Raw genomic sequence first — 21,704 nt, forward strand, 5'->3', positions numbered from 1 at the left:
CTTTCTTGGCACTCCCTAGGCTCCCTAGACTCCCTGAGTCTGTGCCGAGGTTCTACCACGAAGTTCTACATGGACTTCATCTGTGTGTGAGCCAGTTCTCTCACGTGCGCATAAGCTCCCTGAGGGCAAATGTTCTTCCTATCTCCTTATCCTTCGCAAGAAGGCTTTGTACAAAGCGAGCTTTAATCAGTATTCATTGAGTGAAATGTCCTGTGCAGTTTATATGAAAACTAGCCGTTTATTTTGCTTTCGGGTCTCTGGAGAGCTCAAGATGGCCTCTTCAGTGCCCTCCAAGCATTAACTGGTGCATTTAACAATTAATTGGCCTTCGGAGATACAGAGGCTGGTGATGTCCTCATGAGAATCTTAGCACTGTGGCTTCAGTTTTGTTCAGTTGTCTGAAGGTTTCCTGAGTGCAACTGCGCTGAGAGTGTAGTGCCTTGGAGTCGCTTATCCCACGTGTTAAGTATCTCTGTGACGGGGCAAGCCACCTCACCCCGGTTCAAGCCCTTCTTCGCAAAGCTGACGTGATCGCTTGTGACCGAAGTAACTCCCTTTCCCTTCCTTGTGCCACGGATTTTCCACCTTTGGGGCTGGTGAGGGGAGCCATCTTCCTCTTGCTCGGGCAGCTTCTACGAAAGGACGTTTGCACAGATGCAGCCGACTTGAAAGTGAAGTATGGTGGCATTTTAGAAACGAAGGTCACCGAAAGAGCAGATCCGGGATTGATGGTGTCCTCTGGCTTGAGACTTCCCTTCGCTTTCTTCCTTTGGGAGACCTCTCCCTGCTTTTCTCTCCCACATCCCTACCGTTTCCCTCTAAATGAGTTAGTACCAGGGAAATCGTGTTCTCTAGAGCCAGCCTGAAGTTTGAATGTTCAGAACCAAACTGTAGTTGCTCATAGTGTTGATGTTCTGTTGAAAGTACCTGTTGGACATGAACCCTAAGAAGAACCTCTTGATATGCACGATTTGATCTTTCTGTGGGTGGTGGTGTTCTTTGCATGCTTTTAAGTTTTTCGGTGTTGTTATTTGCCTGTTTTTACTCCTTTGAGTTTCTCGTCTGTGTATCAGGGACCCCAGGAGTTAGGTCTTGGGATAGCTGTTTTGTATAGCTTTTCCAAATTCATCCGCCACATTCATTTTGTTTCCTCCCTCTAGTATCTCCAGATGAAATGGCCACTGCTTGATGTCCAGGCGGGGACCCTCCAGAGCAGACAAGCCCTCAAGGATGCCCGCTCTCCGTCACCGGCACACATTGTCGTAAGTGACCTTACAAAGGCGGTTCCTTCCTTTCTTGGGGGGTGGGGGGGGGGGGGCGGAGATGAAGAAAATATTCTTTTGTTGATAGCAAGTCTTGTTTATCACTTTTTCTTTCTTTAAAATATATATATATATTTGGAATATTCTTGGATATGGTTTATATCTAGAAGGTATTTGTTTTCTGCTATTGGACCTTAGCGATTGTTACCTACTTGGAAAATTTCCATGTCTTCCCACCACCCCTTTCTCCTGGTGTTGGGTTAGTCTAGCCTCGTGGTCTCTAGCTAATGGGACACTGCCACCATGGTTTGGAGGAGACTGGAAATGGTGCCATAGCAGCTTACAAAAATACAATCTCCAAATCCTTTCCTGAAAGACTCATTTAGCGGAGGTGAGTTGCAGAGGAGGGAATTAGAAAATGCAAAAGGGAAGCTTTGGATTTGACACTTTCCAGTCCCCCCCACCCCCATCCCCCAATTTGTCTTAATTGTTGGAAAGTAGTAACATTCTGCGTTAATATCAGTAGAATTTTATCCGGGCTGATTGATTGTAAACGGAGAGTAGAAATGAATTTGGACGGGCTTAAGTTCAAATTAATCCATACATCCATGGCTTTGAAAGCCTGTGGGTTTAACATAGGAAACATTTGTTTCTAGTAGTGAGAGACTATAACATAAAACGTGTGTCTACATATATTTTTAATGTACTTTCAGATTTTGTAGGCTCTGAAAGTGGAATTTATAAATTAACCTCTTGAGAAGATGGCTCAGCCTTCTTAGAATATTCTCTTCCATATATTTATATCATGAGCTGGACTTCATAGTTTTGAAATAATTAATGGAAGACACATTTTTTATAATGAATCTATGACAGGTAGAATTATGCAAAGCATGAAATAATTCATGTATTTTTTATTTGAGTACCACAAAATGCTACCCATTAATATATTTTGCCTCTCTGTTACTTGTAATTTCTAAAAATGGCAAAATGATTTTCTTAAGTAGAAAAACCTCAAGATGCATTGTGTCAAACTTCAGGCTAACTGTCTCCTTACTTTGTAGCTTGCTATAATAGAGTATATATTATTTAATGAATTATGCCTCTGTTATATGAATATTAGATACATATGTATGTGTGTGTATGTATTACAAAGTGATTTATTTCCGTTAAGCCACGTCTTGAGTCATCGTTTGTGAAAATGTTCTACAAATTCTTATGTTATAAATGAGGCACATAGAAAAGGTTGACATTTTTCCAGAAGCTTTTCCCTTCCTCCCACCCCGCAGTAAAGTGGATGCTCATAATTACATACGCTCCTACAATGTCAAGATTTCAGGGCTGGAAGTGACCTTAGATCATCTCGGCCCAACCTGCTCTCAGAAAAGGAAACAGGCCCAGAGATGCCCTAAGTGAATTGCCCAACGTCACACGCTGAGTTAGTGGCCAGAGCGAGGACTGGACCCGGTCCTCCGCTCCTTTTCCGGGGCCTGGTGGCCTGTTCTTTACTAAGGGAGAGTAACTTTCTGTGGCTGGTTCTCTTTTGCGGACGGTCAGGCGGGGTCATTATCAGGGACAGCCTGGTAGGTGTGAGGGCGTTGCTGGTGTGGGGCTCCGACTGATGCAGGTTTCTCCGAGGAGAGTGAATGCTGTATAAACAACATTTTAACAATGTACAAAGATTTGGGATAGTTGCAGTGTCCTAGAGGGTAAAATGAGGAAGCCTGTCCTTTTCACGCTTCCTGCCCCCCCCTCCCCCCCCCCCCCCCCCGCGTTTCCCATTGTGCGTCTAGCCTTTGAAATGTATTTCTCTGCCTTTTTTTTTTTTTTTTTAAAGCTATAGAGAAAGGACATTATCTTTAGAATCACTTGGAGGCTTTTTTTTTTTTTTCCTTTGCTCTCCGAGTGGAGAGAAGGTGCCATTCTTAGAAGTGGTTCAGGGTGGACACAGCCCCTCGCGGGTGTGGATGGAGGTCGTGGGCCCACACCGGTGAGCATTGCCCGAGTGTGAATGGGGGCTGATCCGTTTAGAGAGAGCTGCCCCTACTGCCTCCCCAGCCGTCCCACGTGGACGGTGTCACCAGGTACACCCTAAGCGCTAATTTTCATCTTTCGAAATGGACAGGCTGAGGAGAGGCAAAGACGTTTTGTCCAGAGCCAGTGTGGGTTTTGGCAAGGGGAACGCGGCGGGACTTGGGTCCCTCTATCCCCCGCTGTCTTAGGAGGTGTGTTTTCCACGGCCACCGCTTTGGGCCCCCACCACGCTTCGCATGGAGCCCCTTGCCCCAAGGAGCCAAGGAGCAACTTCTGTGTTTTCTGCTCTGCTCCTGGGGACCCTGGGGAGTGGCCCGGGGGGGGGGGGGGGGGAGGTGGTGCAGGGGTTCTGGGCTGTGAAAGCAGGGTGGGCTCTGGCAGCGGGACAGAGGAGAGAAAGGACTCAAGCTGGGATAAAAGGAAACCAAATTTGTGAAATACTTAATGCTGTGGCAACTGAATGGTGTCTGTGGTTATATGAATTAGCCCTGTAATTCTGCATTTCTGTAATCTTCACCTGAGACGAAGGGGTAATGGGGAGGGGGGGTGCTGGAGTGGGGGGGGGTTGGTGGAGGGAGCTGGGCAGGTAGAGGAGGGCTGTGGTTGTTGGCCTCTTCATCCGCCCAGTGGTCTCATGCAGCTTTTGGGATAGAGGAATCCTGCACCTTGGGACCAGAAATGAATGATCTGCCTTTTCACTGGACAGCAGTGGGTCGACCAGAAAACCAGTTTGGCCGTCACGGTGTATCTGTATTTATAAAGGGAGCCTTCTGGATTCCGGCTGATGTATCATTTGGGTCTCTGGTTTGCGTTCAGTTCAGCTCTGCCGGTGAATGGCGAACTCTCCTCCAGACCCGGGGCTCTTCCTCACATTTTTGTTATTCGTTCTTTTTAAATCAAACGTTGTCACATCCCACTGTTTCATCAGACATGTTTCAAAATAATTGTCTAAGGATTGCTGCCTAGTTTCTCCGAAATTCGGGTTTATTGTAATTTCTGGGCCAGGTTATTTCATAATTATTTCTAATGTTTTCCTTTGAAACCAGAGAAGTGCTCAGTGTTTGTTAGTGATCATTAGAGACTCTCACTATCACCAGTTGCTGAGAAAATAACCGCCGAGCACCCATCTGGGGTGGAATTTTCACAGAGGAGTTTAAAGCTTTTTGTCAAAATGTTTTAAACTGGATTTTCTTTTTTTTCATGTGGTATGTGGGTTACCGAATTATAAAAAATAAATGTGTAGAATAAATATTCCTAATTAGTGGAATTGGGTTGGTCAAATAATATTTAAATTAAGAAGCAAGCCCCACAAATTTTAGTGCCTATAACCGATAACTGCATCTTATGTATTATAATCCAGCGGCTCCTCATCTGTGCTCAGAAGACAGAGGAAATTATTCCCCAAGGATGCTGTATTGAGTTGGGTTTTGGCGGGGGGGCGCGGTGGGGGCGGGAGGTTAGCCAAAAAATAGCAATTTACACAAGAGGTCCACGTCTCCCTTCCCCTTCTTCCCTCCCCACACAACTGAGAAGTTCAGGTTCCGGGACCCTCCCCTCTTCCTGGCCTCCCCAGGCCCATGCATTATCTGATTCACGTAACTAGTTCATATTTCAGCCTCTCTGGCGTTTTTAAATTCGTATTTTTAATTCTTTGCTTCGGCCAAGCATCCGGGTTGTGCTAAGCGTGGCGGTGTTTGAGTCTTGGCCGACCCGCCTCCAGCGCCCCGTAAGCTGTGGGAGGGCAGCCGCTCCCCAGACACCAGCCCCGGTGTCTTTGCTATACAAAGACTTTCATTTAACTTCCTTTGTACGCGGCAAAAAAAGGTTCTGTACCCCAAATGGTGGTATTTTGGTATAGTATGTATCTTACGAGATGGCAGAAGGCTTCAAAAGTTCCCACCATGGTATGGTATCTTGGGGGTTTCCTTTTGAAGTCCATGTGGAGTTTCACCGTGGGGTGAATTTCTAGTCATTCTTGGTCTTGTGCGTTTTGTTGTGTAATGAGCACTGAGGTGTGGGCTAAGAAAGCAGTCTGTGTCCCGAGGAGCAAAGCCTGCCAGACTGTGGTGCTGTACTTTGTTGTTGTTGTTATTGCTTAAATGCTGAAAGAGTTCAGAAAACTTAGGAAATACAGCGTGATGAGAGAGCTTCAGGCAGGGTCTCTGCTTGCCTGTGTCGAGCATTTTCCAGTAAGCTCAGAGGGCATGGTGAAACTCTCGCTTTTTTGTGTCTGAGGACTTTGGGGGTGTGGGGACACCTCCTCATGGTTAATAAGAAAAACCACGTTGAGAACATCCTGTTGGGTATTAAATACATGTGGGTGTTTTGATGGGTTATTTGGCTTGGGCTCTGCCCTCACCTGCTCTCCTGGGCGATTGTTGGCAGTTGGCGTATGCTGGGAGGTTCTGTGCTAGATGCTGAGGCCCAGCAAAACCGTCTCAGCCCCTACCTTGCCAGGTGCCAGCCTGGGGCGGCGTATAGGTGCTGTGACAGGTGTGACGGGGAGATGGGATTTCTTCCACTGACTGAGAAGTCGGTGAGGGTTATAGGCTGGGCCGGCCCCCTGAGAAAATGACATCTAAAATGAGATGCGAAGGGGGTGCCTGGGTGGCTCAGTCGGTTAAGCGTCTGACTTCGGCTCTGGTCACCATCTCACGGTTTGTGAGTTCGAGCCCCGCGTTGGGCTCTGTGCCGACAGCTCAGAGCCTGGAGCCTGCTTTGGATTCTGTGTCTCCCTCTCTCTCTGCTCCTCCCCTGCTCGCGCTCTGTCTCTCTCAAAAATAAACAATAACAAAAATAAATAAAACGAAAGGTGAAGGATCAATTAGAGTTAGCCAGGTAAGGGTGTGAGAGAAGGAGAGGGTGGGAGATGGAACAGCATTCCAGGCAGAAGGAAAACCACGTATGAAGTTCCTAAAGGGAAAATTCTTTAGCTGTGAGAGAAATTTAAAGCCAGCTACAGTGGCTGCAGGTCCTGAGGGACGAGGGAGAATGGCCTGGGGGAGGATATGGTGCGAATTTGGTGTTTGATTCTAACCACCGTGGGAGATCCGTGAGGGCTTTGGCTTGTGTTAAAATTGCCGGCCGTGGGGATAATGGTTGAAGTAGACAGATTGGGAGGGAACAGCAGCAGAATTTGCCGACAGATTACACGTCAGTATTGAGGGAGGAGGAAGGGTCAAAGGTAGGTGGGTGGGATTGCCAAGTTTGGGGAAGAAGCGTTGTATTTTTATTTTATGTTTCATTTTTTTTAATCCCAGTTTTATCGAGATGTAAGTGACCTAATACATTTATAAGTTTAAGGTGTACAGTGTGTTGATTTGAAATACTTCTGTACTGTAACATGATTACCGTCCTAGGGTTTGCCGATACCCCTAAGCATGTCCTATAATTACCATTTCTTTTTTGCTGTGAGAACATGTGAGGTCTGTTCTCTAGGCAACTCAAGTATATAATTATAATTGCCATGCTGTACATTAGATCCCCAGAACTGACTCATTTTGTAACTGGAAGTTTGTACCCTTTGACCAACATCTCCCCAGTAACCACCATCTCACTCTGTTGCTGAGTTTCAGCTGTTTTTAGATTCCACGTACAGATGATATCGTGAAGTATTTGCCTTTCTCTGTCTGACTTATGTCACTTAGCATAATAACGTTCACGGTCCATCCGTGTTGTCTCATGGCAGGATTTCCTACGTACTTATGGCCGAATAATATTCCATTGTGTATATATACACCACTTTTTAAACTCCATTTATCTCTTGATGGACACTTATGTCGTTTCAGTGCCTTGGCTATTGTCAATAATGCTACAGTGAACCTGGGAGTGCAAAGACCTCTTCGAGGTCCTGTTTTTCACTTCCTTTGGATAGAAACCCAGAAGAAGCTCTGCTGGGTCACACGGTAGTTCTATCTTTAGATTTTTTTTGCGGAATCTCCATACTGTTTTCCACAGTAGCTGTACCAGGTGACGTTCCCACCAACAGCACACGGGGTGTCCCTTTCTCCACATCCTCACTAACGCTTGTTGTCTCTTGTCTTTTGATAATAGCCATTCTGACAGGTGTGAGGTGGTATCTCCTTACGCGTTTCCCTGATGATTAGGGATGTTGAACGCATTTCCATGTACCTGTTGGTGTAGTTCATTTACCTCCTTTGGGAAAATGTCTTCAGTTCGAGTTGTCTTTTTAGAGAAATTCAGTTATTAGGTTTCATGACCCCCAAAGCACTATGGCAGTATGAAATGCGGACAATCCAAACTTTTACTTAGTCCCTTCAGAATAATGTCGACAGTCTGTTAAATTTCAGCTTATTTGGAATATATTTAGGGTAGGGTAGAGAATTTTCCCTTTCCTTCTTCCAAATTTGGATAAGTAGCTTTTATTGGTCTTTCTCTTGGTCTTTTTTATTTGTAATGCTTTTAAGTTTATTTATTTATTTTGAGAGGGACAGAGACAGTGTGAATGGGGGAGGGGCCGAGAGAGAGGGAAAGAGAGAATCCCAAGCAGGTTCTGCGTTGCCAGCTCAGAGCCCGACGCAGGGGTACTCTGAAAACCATGAGATCGTGACCTGAGCGAAAACCCAAGAGAGTCATACGCTTAACCGACTGAGCCCCTCAGGTCCGCCCCCCCCACCCGGTAAATGGTCTTGCATTTACCATCGATTCATTCACGGACTGTGTGGGGGAAAAAGTGTTCTAGACGCTGGGAGAAAGTGGAGTCGATGATGAAGGATCATAAGAATAATAGCAAATAAGCCAGTAACACTTTCTGCGTGCCAGGCATTGTTCTAGGTGCTCTCCTAATGCTCTGTTGCCCCTGTTTCACGGAGGAGGAAGTAGGCCCAGGGCGGTTAAGTGTTTGCCCGGGTGTGGGAGTCAGGATGTGAGACAGGACAGCCAGAACATTGCCATCGTCTTAACCCCTGACCACAACGACGCCGGGGAAAGATGAATAACAGGCACAGTGGGGCCTGCCCAGTGCTGCGGGTGGGGAACTCCATGAGCTGGATGGGGTGGGCCTGTCTCAAGGAGAATCCACCCGTGCCCCTGGACAGTGGGACACGAGGTTGGCGAGGGTTTTGCTTCTGGGTGTCCTTGAGGTACTGCCAAGGTGAGTACTGACAAATTGTGGGCAGGGGGGGCCACGCCGCCGTGGCCCAGGTGAACTTTGGGTGATTTGAGGGCGTGAACCTATGCGGGCTTCCTAAGAGCTTTTTCCCCACCCACTGTCTCCACTCCCTTCACTATTCACTACGTTTACACTTTCCCCTTGTTTTGTCTTTTTCCCCATTTATGTATGACTCAGCCAGACTTTCTAGAATACTTGGCATGTGTTTCCTAGCGGGAGCTGAGTCAGAGCTTTCCCATTTCACGGACGGAACTGTGGTGAGGGTGCGTATTTTGTCTGAGGATATAAAGCGAGCCTGTGAGCACAGCAGAAATACGATTATTCTTGGAAGGAGGGCTGTGCGTGTTTAATATGAAGAAGCAGGCTGCTGGGTTATCTTTTTTTTTCCCCCCTGGGAAAAAGTGGTGGATAGATCAGTCATGCTCTGAAGAGAAAGTGGAGTCATTCGGCCAAAGGAGCCTAGAGTTAAAAGTCCGAGCTTCCTTCTCTCCTTCCAGAAAATACTCTCTGATGAGGAATTCTGAAGTTCTTGAGGTTTGAGTTGCTGGTGTGGCAGCTGACCGCCGCGGTGATGGAAAGTATTCTACCAAGGAGGATTGTGTTGTGCAAGCTTGGTCGTATCCCTTTCAGATTAGAATCACAGAAGGTTTCACAACCTTATGTCACATGTCCTGTCACCCACTGCTGTCCCTTTAATCACTGTCCAGAAGTGGCCTGTTCGCCGTTTAATATTTATATTTGTTTTCAACATTCTCAAGCTTATAGCACTCAATATTTGCAGCCTTGTATTTATTGAAAAGGAAAATTGCTGTAATGAAAAGCACCTCCCCATGTCATTAAAATTTGTAAGGATTTTAAATGATCACGTAGCAGCCCATAATATGCCTATGCACACATTTGCTTAATCAATGGCACATTGTTGGGCCTTTAGAGTATCTTACGCCTTTGTTTCTACTATTCTAAATAATCCTGTGATGAACATCTATGCACGTAAATCTTTGTGCTTTCGTCCCCCACCCCCTCTCCTTTATTATTTCTTAGGATAGAGTCTTAGAAAGACAGGTAAAAGAGAATAAAATTAAAATGTTTTTTTCTTGATATATAGGCACAAATATTTTTCTGAAAGGTTTCAATTTTTACAGTCATCAGCATGTATGAAACATTTACCAAGATCAGAATGATTTTCTTTTTAATGTTTGTTTATTTTTGAGAGAGATAGCAGGGGAGGGGCAGAGAGAGAGAGAGAGGGAGAGAAAGGATCTGAAGCAGGCTCTATGCTGATAACAGAGAGCCTGATGCAGGGCTTGAACTCCCTAACCGTGAGCTCATGTCCTGAGCTGAAGTCAGACGCTTAACCAACTGAACCATCCAGTCACCCCAACCATGATCAGAAGGATTTTTTTTTTTAATTTATTTTTATTTTTTGTTTTTTGACAGAGAGAGAGAGAGCACAAGCAGGGAAGGAGCAGAGAGAGAGGGAGACAGAGTCCGAAGCAGGCTCCAGGCTCTGAGCTGTCAGCACAGAGACTGATGTGGGGCTTGAATCCACGAACTGTGAGATTATGACCTGAGCTGAAGTGGGATGCTTAACAGACTGAACCACCCAGGTGCCCCCTCTGGGGAATTTAACAAAAGAAAAAGTTTGGGCTTTCCCGGAAAAATGTTGCTAAAAATGTTTCTCGTACTCTGCTTTGCTCCAGAAAAGAGACCCACCCAGCCCATCCACCTTGGGTTTTCCAAGATCTTTACGCCTTCAAAACAGCAAACAAAATGATAGCTTTTTAAGTAGTTGGAGGTTTTAAAGTCAGCTGATGCTATCATGGTTTTATAGGATTACATATACTCACTTTTGATAACTTACAGTGTAACCCTTTAGATATACTGTACTAGTTCCCTGAATATATACAGCACATTTAGGGCTATTTTAGAGGTCTTGGAGTATACTTTCATAACCTCAAATAAGTCTACAGTTTTTTGTTTTTAGTTTTAGTTTTGATATCTTTTTTTAATGGCATATTATTGGGCACATAGTTACTAAGTATTTGATGCTATGTGTGGACTCAGGACTATGATTCGGAGCACCTGACTGGCTCAGTCAGTAGAGCATCTGACTCTTGATCTTGGGGTTGTGAGTTTGAGCCCCATGTTGGGTGGAGAGATTACTTAAAATCTTTAAGGTTTTTAAAAAAATCTTTTTAAGTTTATTTTGAGCGAGACAGAGACAATGTGAATAGGGGAGGGGTGGAGAGGGAGGGAAAGAGAGCATCCCAAGCAAGCTTTACACTGTCAGAGCAGAGGCCCACGCGGGGCTTGAACTCACAAAACTGTGAGAACATGACCTGAACCAAAACCGAGAGTCGGACGCCTAACCGACTGAGCCACCCAGGCGCCCCGAAAATAAAATCTTTGAAAACAAACGCAAAAAGGGAATACGATTCTGGATTATGTTTCTGGGAAAACATATCTACTTGTCAAAGATGTTATTTATTGCCATGTTTAAGATCACTGTGAGTGCGGGGAAGGCTGCAGCCTCCAATCAGCCTTGACCATTTCTCAACACTGCGTCTTGTGCTTGGGGGAAAAGTCTTTGGCAGCTCTGGGCTAGCATTTCCTGACATTTGTCTCGCTGAGTGTTAATAAGGTTACTGGAAAAAAGGATCCCCTCCTAAAATAGGCTTAGGGAAGCACTGGTTATGCAAAGTCAACCCGCTTCTTTAGGGCAGGATCTGGAGTCATTTGGAGGCTTAGACACTCAGGGGGCAGTGCTTAAAGCTTGCCCGACTCCACGATGCCTCTCAGCATCTTCAGGGAAGAGACTGGAGCAGACCCTGGAACATTGTTCTAGTTTCGGCACCTGCTCTGTTTACCAAGTGTGGGAGCCTGTTTTAAATCAACACGGATCTACTTAGAGCTCAACAGCCTATGTTTATCTTTCCAGTAAATAAAACAAAAGTATTCACTTGGCATCCATCCCGTCCTGCTGGTCACTTCTTGCCTTGCTGATTAACTCTACGTATGGGGCTTGTTTCACCAACCAGATTGTAAGTTTCTTGAAGCCAGGGAGCCCACAGTTTCTTTTTTTTTTGCCTGTGGTCCTTCCCCCCACCACCCCACTCCCGTTTACGGTGGTGCTTCATTAAGGAAGCAGAAAACCAGTTTCTGGTGAGGGACAGGATTGATTTAGTCTTGGACAAGTGTGACTTCGTTGTTACCTTAGAGTGTTCAGTATCATCCTGGTTGGTAGAGAGCTTGGCCACGTGGGTACTTTCTACCTAATATAGTAGCATGTTTTGGAGAAGCATAATTTTGGGTTATGACGGTTTGCTAGTAACCTGATAATCCACCCTTAAACATTCCAGCTTGCAACGGAGTGTGTTGAATCGCCACGGCGGCGTTTATGTGGAACATGGTTGACACAAAAGCTCCAGAAGGTCAGGCTTGTAGGGTTTCTGTCTCTTTCCAGTCTTGGTTTAAACTGACTGTTCCTTCGAAATCTTGGCGCAGGGTGCCTGAACTTTTTAAGAGAGTGCCCAGTTGGGAAATCCAGAGCTTGATTACTTATTACAGGAAATGGGTATTTTCAGCAACCATGCTGTGTGGGGCGTATGGAGCGATTTTGTGATTGGCTTGTCAGTGGCTTGCAGGTCAGATTTTCGTCTCTTTTAATAAATTAATATGGAGGGAGAAAACACTTGGATTGCAGAATTGGCCCATGGTGTGTACTGGGGACTAAGTAAGGAGGGATGCTAGAAGGGTCTGGCTTGGGAAGTTTATCGTTAGCCTCATTTTCCATACAAGAACGTGAAAGGCCAAGTGGGTTAGCGGAGTTGCCCACAATTCCATGGGCAGGAGTGGCCATATGCAGACAATGAATCCAGGTCCTTGCGTAGGCCCCATGCTGTCCCCTGAGTGGCAGATTCAACCTCCATTTAGATGTCAAATAGACACCAGAAGATTAGCATGTAACTCTTTATTTCCACCCCCACCCCACCATCAAACCTGTCGCTCTCAAGTTCAACATCGCAGTAAAGATTAACAGCATCCGCCAATTGCATAGGCCCCACGCCATGGAATTCATCATCGACTCCTCTTTTGCTTTCACGCTCCACATTCAGTCCGTTGGTCTGTCCTGTGGGTTCATAATCCATCTGCATATTGTATCAGCTCTGTCCTGAAAATACTGTGAAATCTTTTTTTTTTTTTTACCACCTCCACCATCACCACGATTGCCACCCTCTCTCCCTTGGATGTTGCTGGAGTGTCTGCCCTGGCCTCCTCACTTCCCGTCTTTGTAACTTTCCCTCTTCTATCCTTGGTACCTGGGCTTCATTCCCATATTTGAGACGGCCTTTTAAATCCTGGAACAGGTCATATCCCATACCTCTACTGAGAACCTGGAGGATACATTTTGCCTTTTGAAAGGGGCCCAGCACAGCTGTGAGCGGGCACTGGGCACCTGTCGGTTGGAAGGTGGGACTTTGAGATTCAAGGGCTCAGAATGGAGAGGGTCTAAAGCAGGCACCGGGCATGCTCAGAGTATTGTGTTGGTTGGAGGCGAGAAGGCCAGGGGGCAATAGGAGGACACATAGTCTGAGGGAGCCTCCTTCGTCAGTCCTATGCTGGTGCAGCAGGATGTGGCAGATATCTGGGTTTCCCCTCCTTCCACCCCACGTAGGACCCAAATGTTTCCCGATGGTACTGCGTGTGAGGCCTGCCCTTCTCCACAAGCGTGCAGTCTGTCCAGCTGTATCTTGTTTGCATTTAGAAGACTGTGAAGCACTCTTGAGTGGCATGATGCAATCTCTTGCAGCCAGAGCCTGCAGAGTGGGTGGGTCCAGGCTGTGCTTAAATGCATCACGGAGGCTGTTTCGGAGGCTTGAATGAGATGGGGTCACCATGTGTCCGTGTACAGCGGGGCAAAAGCATCTTGTTCTTCCCGTTTCAAGGGTGTGAGTTGCCCATTGCCTCTTTGTCTCACAAGTACATTGTCTGTGTGGCTCAGGTGCTGGGTGAAGAAAGTAGCAAATGTTTACAAAGGCTAGAGAAGGAAGGAAGGCGTGCCACAACACAGGCCATGGGACTAGACCATTTCATGGCCCCCGGAGACCACGTAGGGTGGTCACACAGACCTGTCTTTGGACCGCACCTCCTCCAATTAGGCCTGACTCAGAACACACGGAACGTTCTAAGAGATTGTTTTCCCAGCCCTTTCAGGCTTAGAGGAGAAGCCAACCTTGCCTGGGTGGAGGTAGAACATACAAAATCAGAAAACAAGTATCACAATAACAGCATGGGGACCGTAGCTGGGCAGAAGGGCTCCCGGGGGAGCCTTAGGGATGATTCAGTTGAAACTCAGGGAGAAATATTCATTTGGAAAGAGGTGGCAACCCCCTTCAGCCAAAGCCTATAAATGAAGGAATGTCTGAAACCCAGAATTACAATGACCAAGGCAAGGCATTGTCAAAGGTCAAACTGGGAAGTTTGGAAGGATCCATTTCCATTTTTAGAATACAGTCAACCATCTTTCCTTCATTCTCCCTCCAGCCCCTTCCCATCCCACTTTCACAAAGCACTTGACTGGTATGGTCTTTTTATTATCCTTTCTTCTTAAATTATCCACCTGTTTACAGGTATCAGGAATAATACCTATGTGCCGACCTTCCAGTATAAGAAACCAAATGTTAAAAGACGGAGTAGGGTTCTGAACATGGCATCTGTCCCTGCACCGTTGTTTACTGCTAACAGCATCCTACCCCAGCCCCTCAACAACTATAGGGAACTGACTACCTTTCCGTACTCTCTTGATCCGGGAAGACAGACGTGTGATGGGGCAAGGTGGAGGCATGTTATTTAAGCAAAGATACTTAGGAGTCTTCACTAGGCAGAGAGGGTGCAACCCTGTGGCTCTTTGCAACTGCTTTCCAACCCACCCGCACCCACTCTCACACCCACCCGCACCACTGAACGGAGGGTGCTCATTTGCAGAAGATGAAAAAGTGTGTGGAAGGAGTGTCAATGGTACCACTGAATTCTGTGTAGCCAGCTCCAATCTTGGATTATCCAGTTAGGAAGCCAATTAGTCTGAGATGTTTTCTGTCACTTACAACCCAAGGAATGCTAACTAATACAGTTTGCAGAGCCTCGGGCTTATAAGAAAAAACATTATTTCTTCTTCTGAATTTTTAATTGTTTTGAATTAGAAATGCAGGAGCACGAACTGATTCTTCTGCTACTATGTAAATAGGGACCTGTAGGAACAGGACCCACTTGCCTTCTTTAGGAATGGGTTGATTTGTACGGATCTGAGAGTTGCTTTCAGAGGGAGACATAGTCCCCACGATTTTCTCCTACAAACAATTTCTAGGGAGAGAGGCTTGTGTGGGAAAAAAAAAAACCCAAAAACAAAAAACAGTCTTCCATGGTTTGCTCCTGTGGTCATGGGGGAATTTTGAAAACGAACTTTAGGTATTTTCATAAAATTCCTGTTTTCATATTTTTAGTGTCTCAGGGTTTTCTGACTCCTACTTAACATACTCTGCCTAAAGCTCTTTTATTTCTTCCGTTCCTGAGAACAATTAAGGAATAAGCAGTTAATTAATAGTATTAACTACTGCTCTTTTTGTTGAAAAATGTGATAATAACCCACATAAATAAGGAGGTCCTGCTGTAACCTCCGTAGTCTCAACACTTAACTTCTATTATTTTGGAAGCATTACTTCCTTATGGATAATTGGTGGCAAGCTGAGCATACAGGCGTTTATTTCTGTGATTTATAGATTATTACAACTTTAATATTTGATGAGGGGGTCTCCCGACACTTCCCTTAAAATACATAGAAGCCACGAAAAGATCCTGTGACTCCAAAAGACTAAAAACTGTTGTTCTAAGGACTTAGAGCAGAGTGCCGTCTGGATGTAGGCTGTAGGCTGGGTGCTGTCTGCTTGGAACTTTGTGTTGAGAGAGATTCTGAGGCCTATGTCAGGGCTTCAGGAAAAGGAATGCATTAGGAGATTAATATCTGTCAAGGGTGAAGAAGGATAGAGCAAGGGATGGTAGATAGAAGTGTCACAGCTGTCATTTCTGCTTTAGGCAGTCAACTTTTGGGGGGGAAAGTGTCAGAAATCGAGTCCCCTGTTGGACCTCTCTGAGCCCAGGGAAACGTCCATGACGATGCCATGGTGAGCAAAATTCTTACAACTCCCCATTTAAAAGTTAGTTCTAAATGAAGTGATGGGAAAGAGGAACATTTTTCATCGGAACCAGGAATGGGAATGTGTCGAAGACCGTGAAGCTAGGCTTAGGAGCTGGTGCGGCTTCCCCGTGTTGATTGATTCCCCCAAGTCTCTCCCATGGCGGGTGCTCTACTTGGCTGCCTGTGGTCTTGTAGGACGTGACAGGGACCAAATGTGATGCGCAGATTCAGCCCACGTTTTGCGCATCACACTTGTGAATGTACAGCGTCCCATTTTTGACAGTGAGTCAAAGAAGGACCTTTGAAGAATGAAGGCCACGTGTATCCCTTCCACCAACCTTAGAATTCAAAGTGGCATGAGAACAAGTCAGGATGTGCTAAGAGGGTGGTACTTCAGTGCTATCCCAACATATAATTTGGAAGGGTAGGCTTTTTTATTTTATTTTTTTAAATGAACCAACTCTTTATCTAATTTTTTTTTCTTCTTTCTTTCTTTCTTTCCTTCTTTCTTTCTTTCTTTCTTTCTTTCTTTCTTTCTTTCTTTCTTTCCTTCCTTCCTTCTCTTTCTTTCCTTCTCTTTCTTTCTTTCTTTCTCTCTCTTTCTTTCTTTCTTTCTTTCTTTCCTTCCTTCTCTTTCTTTCTTTCTTTCTTTCTTTCTTTCTTTCTTTCTTTCTTTCTTTCTCTCTCTCTCTCCCTCCCTCCCTCCCTCCCTCCCTCCCTCCCTGTCTTTCTTTTCTTTTCTTTTTTCTTTTCTTTTCTTTTCTTTTCTTTTCTTTTCTTTTCTTTTCTTTTCTTTTCTTTTCTTTCTTTCTTTCTTTCTTTCTTTCTTTCTTTCTTTCTTTCTTTTCTTCTTTCTTTCTCTTCTTTCTCTTCTTTCTCTTCTTTCTCTTCTTTCCATACTTCCGATGACTCTCGTCCTGAGTTTTTATCCACACTTTGAGTCCGGGGCTGATGCGTGTGTGGGATATCAGCACAGCTCTTATGCCAACGATCTCATGGTTAAGTTAAGTTTCAGAACATGAAAAGTCTACCCGTTGAGAGGCAGTAAGGACATATGGTGAGCTAGTGCGTTTTTGGACCTCTGTGTGGAATAAGTGAGTGGGCAGAGAGGGCGTTTGTCAAGGAGAGGGAGGGCGGGCCGTTGGCGCGTGGAAATGGCTGGGGTTCCAGAGGTGGCCAGCGGGGTTGGGTTTGGCCAAGTATTCTGGTGTCTGGATGCCTATGTGAATTTCCTCCAAAGGTTTTGAGCTGGCAACATGGAACCTGCTGGATATGAAGCCAAGGGTGGGGATTGTCGGGATCCTGTTAGGCACAGGGGTGTGATACCAGAGGCCAGAACAGAAGCCAAGGGAAGGAGGTTGGGGAACTTTTTGTCACGCGCTGTCCTGGAGCCTCAATTCCAACAGGATTGCAGGTAGACCAGAGCCTTGTTCTCTCTCATGCTAGCTCTTCTGTTCCTGGTTTTTCTTTTAATCTCAGACGTAGCCCTGGACCCAACATGTTGAAAAGGGAATTTAGTGGCTTTCTGGGTGCAAAGCCCTCATTTTGACAGTTAAGAAATGGATGCACTGAGACGTGGAGAGATGTATTCAAGATCATGATAACACTGGAGGTTTCCTGAGCACTTACTGGTTTACCCTTGTACTAATTTACTATTTTAATTAATCTATGTGCCTGCCACATTTAATCCCCACAACACCCTTATGGGTTAGCTGTTGTCGCTATCCCATTTTACAGATTAAGAAGCTAGAGTGTAGCGAGGAGGTGGGGGCAGGCACGGAACACCCAAGGTGATCCAGATGGTGAAGTGGCAAGCTGGAATGTGCGTGCGGGGAGCCTGACCCCAGCACTGAGCTTCTCACCTCTTGGTGTTATTTTGCTTCCGTGGGGAGTGAGCTCGCAGCCAGGGAGGGGCAGCAGGCTGGAGGCTGCACCAGGAAACTCGAGGCCTGTCGTGCCTTCGTGATGCTGTTAGTTCCTGTTGAGGAAATGAGGCTTCGTGGATTCCTAGGAGGAAAAGGTATGAACTCTTGGCAGAAGAAAGGAACCAGCAAAAAGAGATTTGTATCAAGATGAGCCTTGCATTGGTCTCAAATTATACCTCCCTTCACACACCATGAGGGCATGTGCCTGCCGACTGGAGGGCAAATTACAAATCTTTCTGGTAAGTTACATTGATGGAAGGCTTTTGTGGGCATTTTTCTCAGCTCACTCCCTCTATTTGGTGCCAGGCATATTCACTCTGTAATTTATTTTTTGTATAAATTTGAGTTTTTACGTATTCGAGTTTTCCAACGTGGTTGGCAGTTCTAAAACAAAAAATAGTGAAAGGTACAAAGAAAAATATAACGGACACACTCATTACCTGCCGCCTAAAACAACAATTACTGATCTAATGCCTTGTGAACAAACAGAACAAAAAGAACAAAGAACAAAAGAACAAAACTAAACCTATGTTTCCCTCCCTGGGGAAGGGATCCATGATCTTCCCTTCTGAAATGTAACTACTGTTATAATTTGGTGTCTCCCCAGTCCAGGCTTGCCCACTTTTCTGTATATGTATGTGAATGTGTATATGTGTGTGTATATGTGTATGTATATGTGTATGTATGTGCTCATGTATGTGTACGTGTATATGTAGAGGTACCTACAGTATTACAGTGCCATTTTGTATTACAGTTAGTATTAGTAATTTTTAAATTCTAGGTAAGTGGTTTCATATTTCATAATATTCTACAGCGTGTCTCTCTTATTCAACATTGCACTTGAATTTTACCCATGTTGCACTTTAAATCTATTTCACCCATTTTAACTGCTACGTACTCTTTCATTACATGGGTATACTAACTTCCCCATTCCTGTACTGATAGGTGTATGTTGGGTTGCTTACAGTTTTTTAAGATGACAGAATCTTTAAAAAGTTATTGCTGCAGTAATGGTCCTTGGGTAGATGTATGTAGACACATGTAAAGCATTTCTCTGGGGTTCATACTGTATAGAGGAATTGGTAGGACATAGGTTGCTGGTTTTCAGCCGTAGTTCACAAGGTATCCTCAAGCGTCAGGCTTTCCAGAATGATTGGCTCAGTTAGGAGGTGCATCACCATTGTATAAACACTTTCTCTCCCCATATTTTTAACAACACTTTATCTTGTCAGACTCTAAATTTTTGCCAATCTGGTCAGTGTGTGGCAACATCATGTTATCATGTTTCAATTTGCATTTCTTTGACTCCTGAGGTTGACATTCTTGTTGTCATTTGTTCATTATCTCCACTGTGGCTCCCCTGGTTTAATCCTCTGCACATTTTAAAGAATCAGGGGTGCCTGGGTGGTTCAGTCAGTTAAGCGTCCAACTTCTGTTCAGGTCATGATCTCACAGTTTGTGAGTTGGAGCCTGTCAGGCTCTGTGCTGAGCCTGTCGGGCTTGGAGCCTGGAGCCTGCTTCAAATTCTCTCTCTCTGAAAAATAAACATTAAAAAAAAAAAAACAACCCAAAAAACAAAGACTCAGTTTTTCTTTATTGATTTATAGGAGCTCTTTATATAAGTTAGAGAATTGGTTATGTGTTGGAAACACTTTCTCCCCATCTGTGATGTTTTAAAACTCTGCTTGGATGGGTTTTTAAATATAAATAATGAAGTTTAAGAATTTTTAATGCACACAAATTTATTAATCTCACTCTCCGTGCTTTCATTTTGTACTTACTTTAGGCAGTGTGGAGAAACCATGATTTTGATTCAATGTCTGCTATCTTATAGCCGCGTCTAAGGAAATTACTTTTCTATGGTAAAAATCTAAGTCAGAAGATTGGGTTGGTTTTTTTTTTTTTTCTTCTTTAACTAGAATTTAAATATGATTAAAACAACTCACGTGGAACAAGATGTAGAAACTCTGGACCAGACTTTTATCTGGGAAATAATGGAAGTGGAGGGGCAATAAATAACTACTAGTCACATATTGACGAGGTACGGAGTGCTGGCTCTGGACAGAAGCTTTCTACATTTTATCACATCACTTCCCTTTTGAAGTAGGCAGTTTTATCCCCATTTTATTTTTTAAATGTTTATTTCAGTGACAGAGAAAGAGAGATAGAGAGCAAGGAGGGGGGAGGGGCAGAGGGGGGGGGCAGAGGATCCTAAGCGGACTCTCCATTGATAGCAGAGATCCCGATGTGGGGCTCGAACCCACGAACCGAACCATGAGATCACGACCTGAGCTGAAGGTGGACGCTCAATTGCCTGAGCCACCCAGGCGCCTTAAAGATAAGAAAACCAGAGTTAAGGAAGTTAGATTTTACAAGGCAAGTGGCGGGGCCAGAATTCAAATCCAGATCTTTCTGACCATAAAGTCTGTGTGCTTAATGCTATATGCCCCATTGCCTTCTTAAAAGTTACTGGAAATTTGTTTGGGTTCCAACATCTTTGTATGGTATTTTCAGTTTGAATCTAATTGGGAAGAAAAAGCGGGTGAGGGCAAAGGACAGGAAGGAAAAGGGGAAGGACTTGAGATTCAATCCTAGGAGCTAAAAATCCCATCCTTAGGAGGGTGGTTCAGAAGGAATAGTTCCATGTTTCATAGAACTCAAATGTTAAAAGCCCAAATAATTGCATCATGCAGGTCTGATGCTGAGTAATCACTCTCCTCTGTATTATGGGGAGGGGTGAGGGAGGCGGTGGCTCAAGACGTCTGGGAAGCTGTTTTTGCCTAAGGAATTACATTCCAGGGGACTCCGAGGATTTAGGTAACCACAAAAGCCATTTATTTCTAGTACACTGAGATTTCTAGCACTTTGATCCCTAATCCATAGCATAATTAATAAATGAAATGTGCTGTAGTACGGGGTTTTTACAAAGTGTACTTTTAAAATGGCTTTTGGTCTGACATGATTCATTTACCACTTGGAAAAGCATCGTCACTTCAGATGGGCAGGCCGGGGGAGGACGCCTGGTGGGTAGTTAAGGGCTTTTCCCAGGACGTGGTCCCTAGGTTGGGCGTCTGCAGAGCAGGCCTTTCCAGACCTCTCCCTGCCTCTACCCCTTGGAAGCAAGAGGAAATCAGGGGGTCAGGACTGAATGGTGTCTGATCTAAGCATGTCTGAAGACCACATATCTCACAACCAATAAAGATCTTTTTGTCTTTGTCCCTTTGTATCCGTTGAGGAAGGTTGCTGTGAGTAGGTGATTATTTTAATTTAATTTAATTTAATTTTAATTTGATTTATTATTATTTTTTTAATTAGGCTCCATGCCCAGCATGGAGCCCAGTGAGGGGCTTGAACTCAGGACCCTGAGATCAAGAGTTGGAGAGTCAACCAACTGAGCCACCCAGGCACCCCAAGTAGGTGATTATTGATTGCTCAAAACAGGAAAGCCAGATGTCTGCCTTGAGCCACCCGCTTCCACCTTTATTTCTCTTCCTCCCACCCTCCCCACAAATATTTAGTCGGTTACCCATGAGGAGAGAGGCTGGAAATCTATCAGCGGCAAGAAAGTATTCTTGTTCTAGTGGAGCGTCTGTTCTATGTGGGGAGGGGGAGGGGAAGAGAGTAGTAGAGACCCAAACCAGTAAACAAATAATATGGAAAAAAAAAAAAAGAGAAGAATAAAAAAATAATTAAAAAATTATATTCTGACCACTTTTATTTGCCAGATTCTGCATATATTACTTCAATCCTTAGAACCATTTGGAGAGAAGATATTATTATCACTAATTATCATTATTTTTCCCATTTTACGGATGAAGAAACCAAAGCCCAGAAAGAAAGGAAGTGACCTCTCTTCCTAGCTAGAAAGTCCTTTGCAGTATTTGTTAAGCCAGTGGCCAGGCTCTTATTCCCAGTGCTCACCTTCCAGCTGAAAAGGAGCAAGGTCATTTCAGATAGCGGTAGGAGCTGTGGTGGCTATAAAGCAAGACAGCAGGACAGAGCAGGACCATGGGCTGGGGGCTGTTTTAGGTGGGATGATGGCAGGGGGAGGGCTCCTCCAGAAGACAGGGTCCAAGCTGAGATCTGAACGGTGGGAGGTGCCAGGGTTGTGAGGCTCACCTAGCAGGGCAGATGGAAGCTTCTGGCAGGAAGGAGTTAATGCT

At 44.9% G+C, this 21,704-nt stretch overlaps 1 protein-coding gene across 1 annotated transcript in view; it reads left to right on the forward strand.

Annotated features, from left to right (window-relative positions):
- TCF7L2 (transcription factor 7 like 2) overlaps positions 1 to 21,704 on the forward strand; it is a 199,656-nt gene that overhangs the window by 76,363 nt on the left and 101,589 nt on the right. Inside the window, 1 exon segment of the mRNA XM_053909926.1 lies at positions 1,161 to 1,262. Within this exon segment, the coding sequence (XP_053765901.1) occupies positions 1,161 to 1,262 (102 nt within the window).

The sequence above is a fragment of the Panthera pardus genome, unplaced genomic scaffold (genome assembly GCF_024362965.1).
Source record: "Panthera pardus isolate Hobbes unplaced genomic scaffold, ASM2436296v1 HiC_scaffold_22, whole genome shotgun sequence".
Lineage (NCBI taxonomy): Eukaryota > Metazoa > Chordata > Mammalia > Carnivora > Felidae > Panthera > Panthera pardus.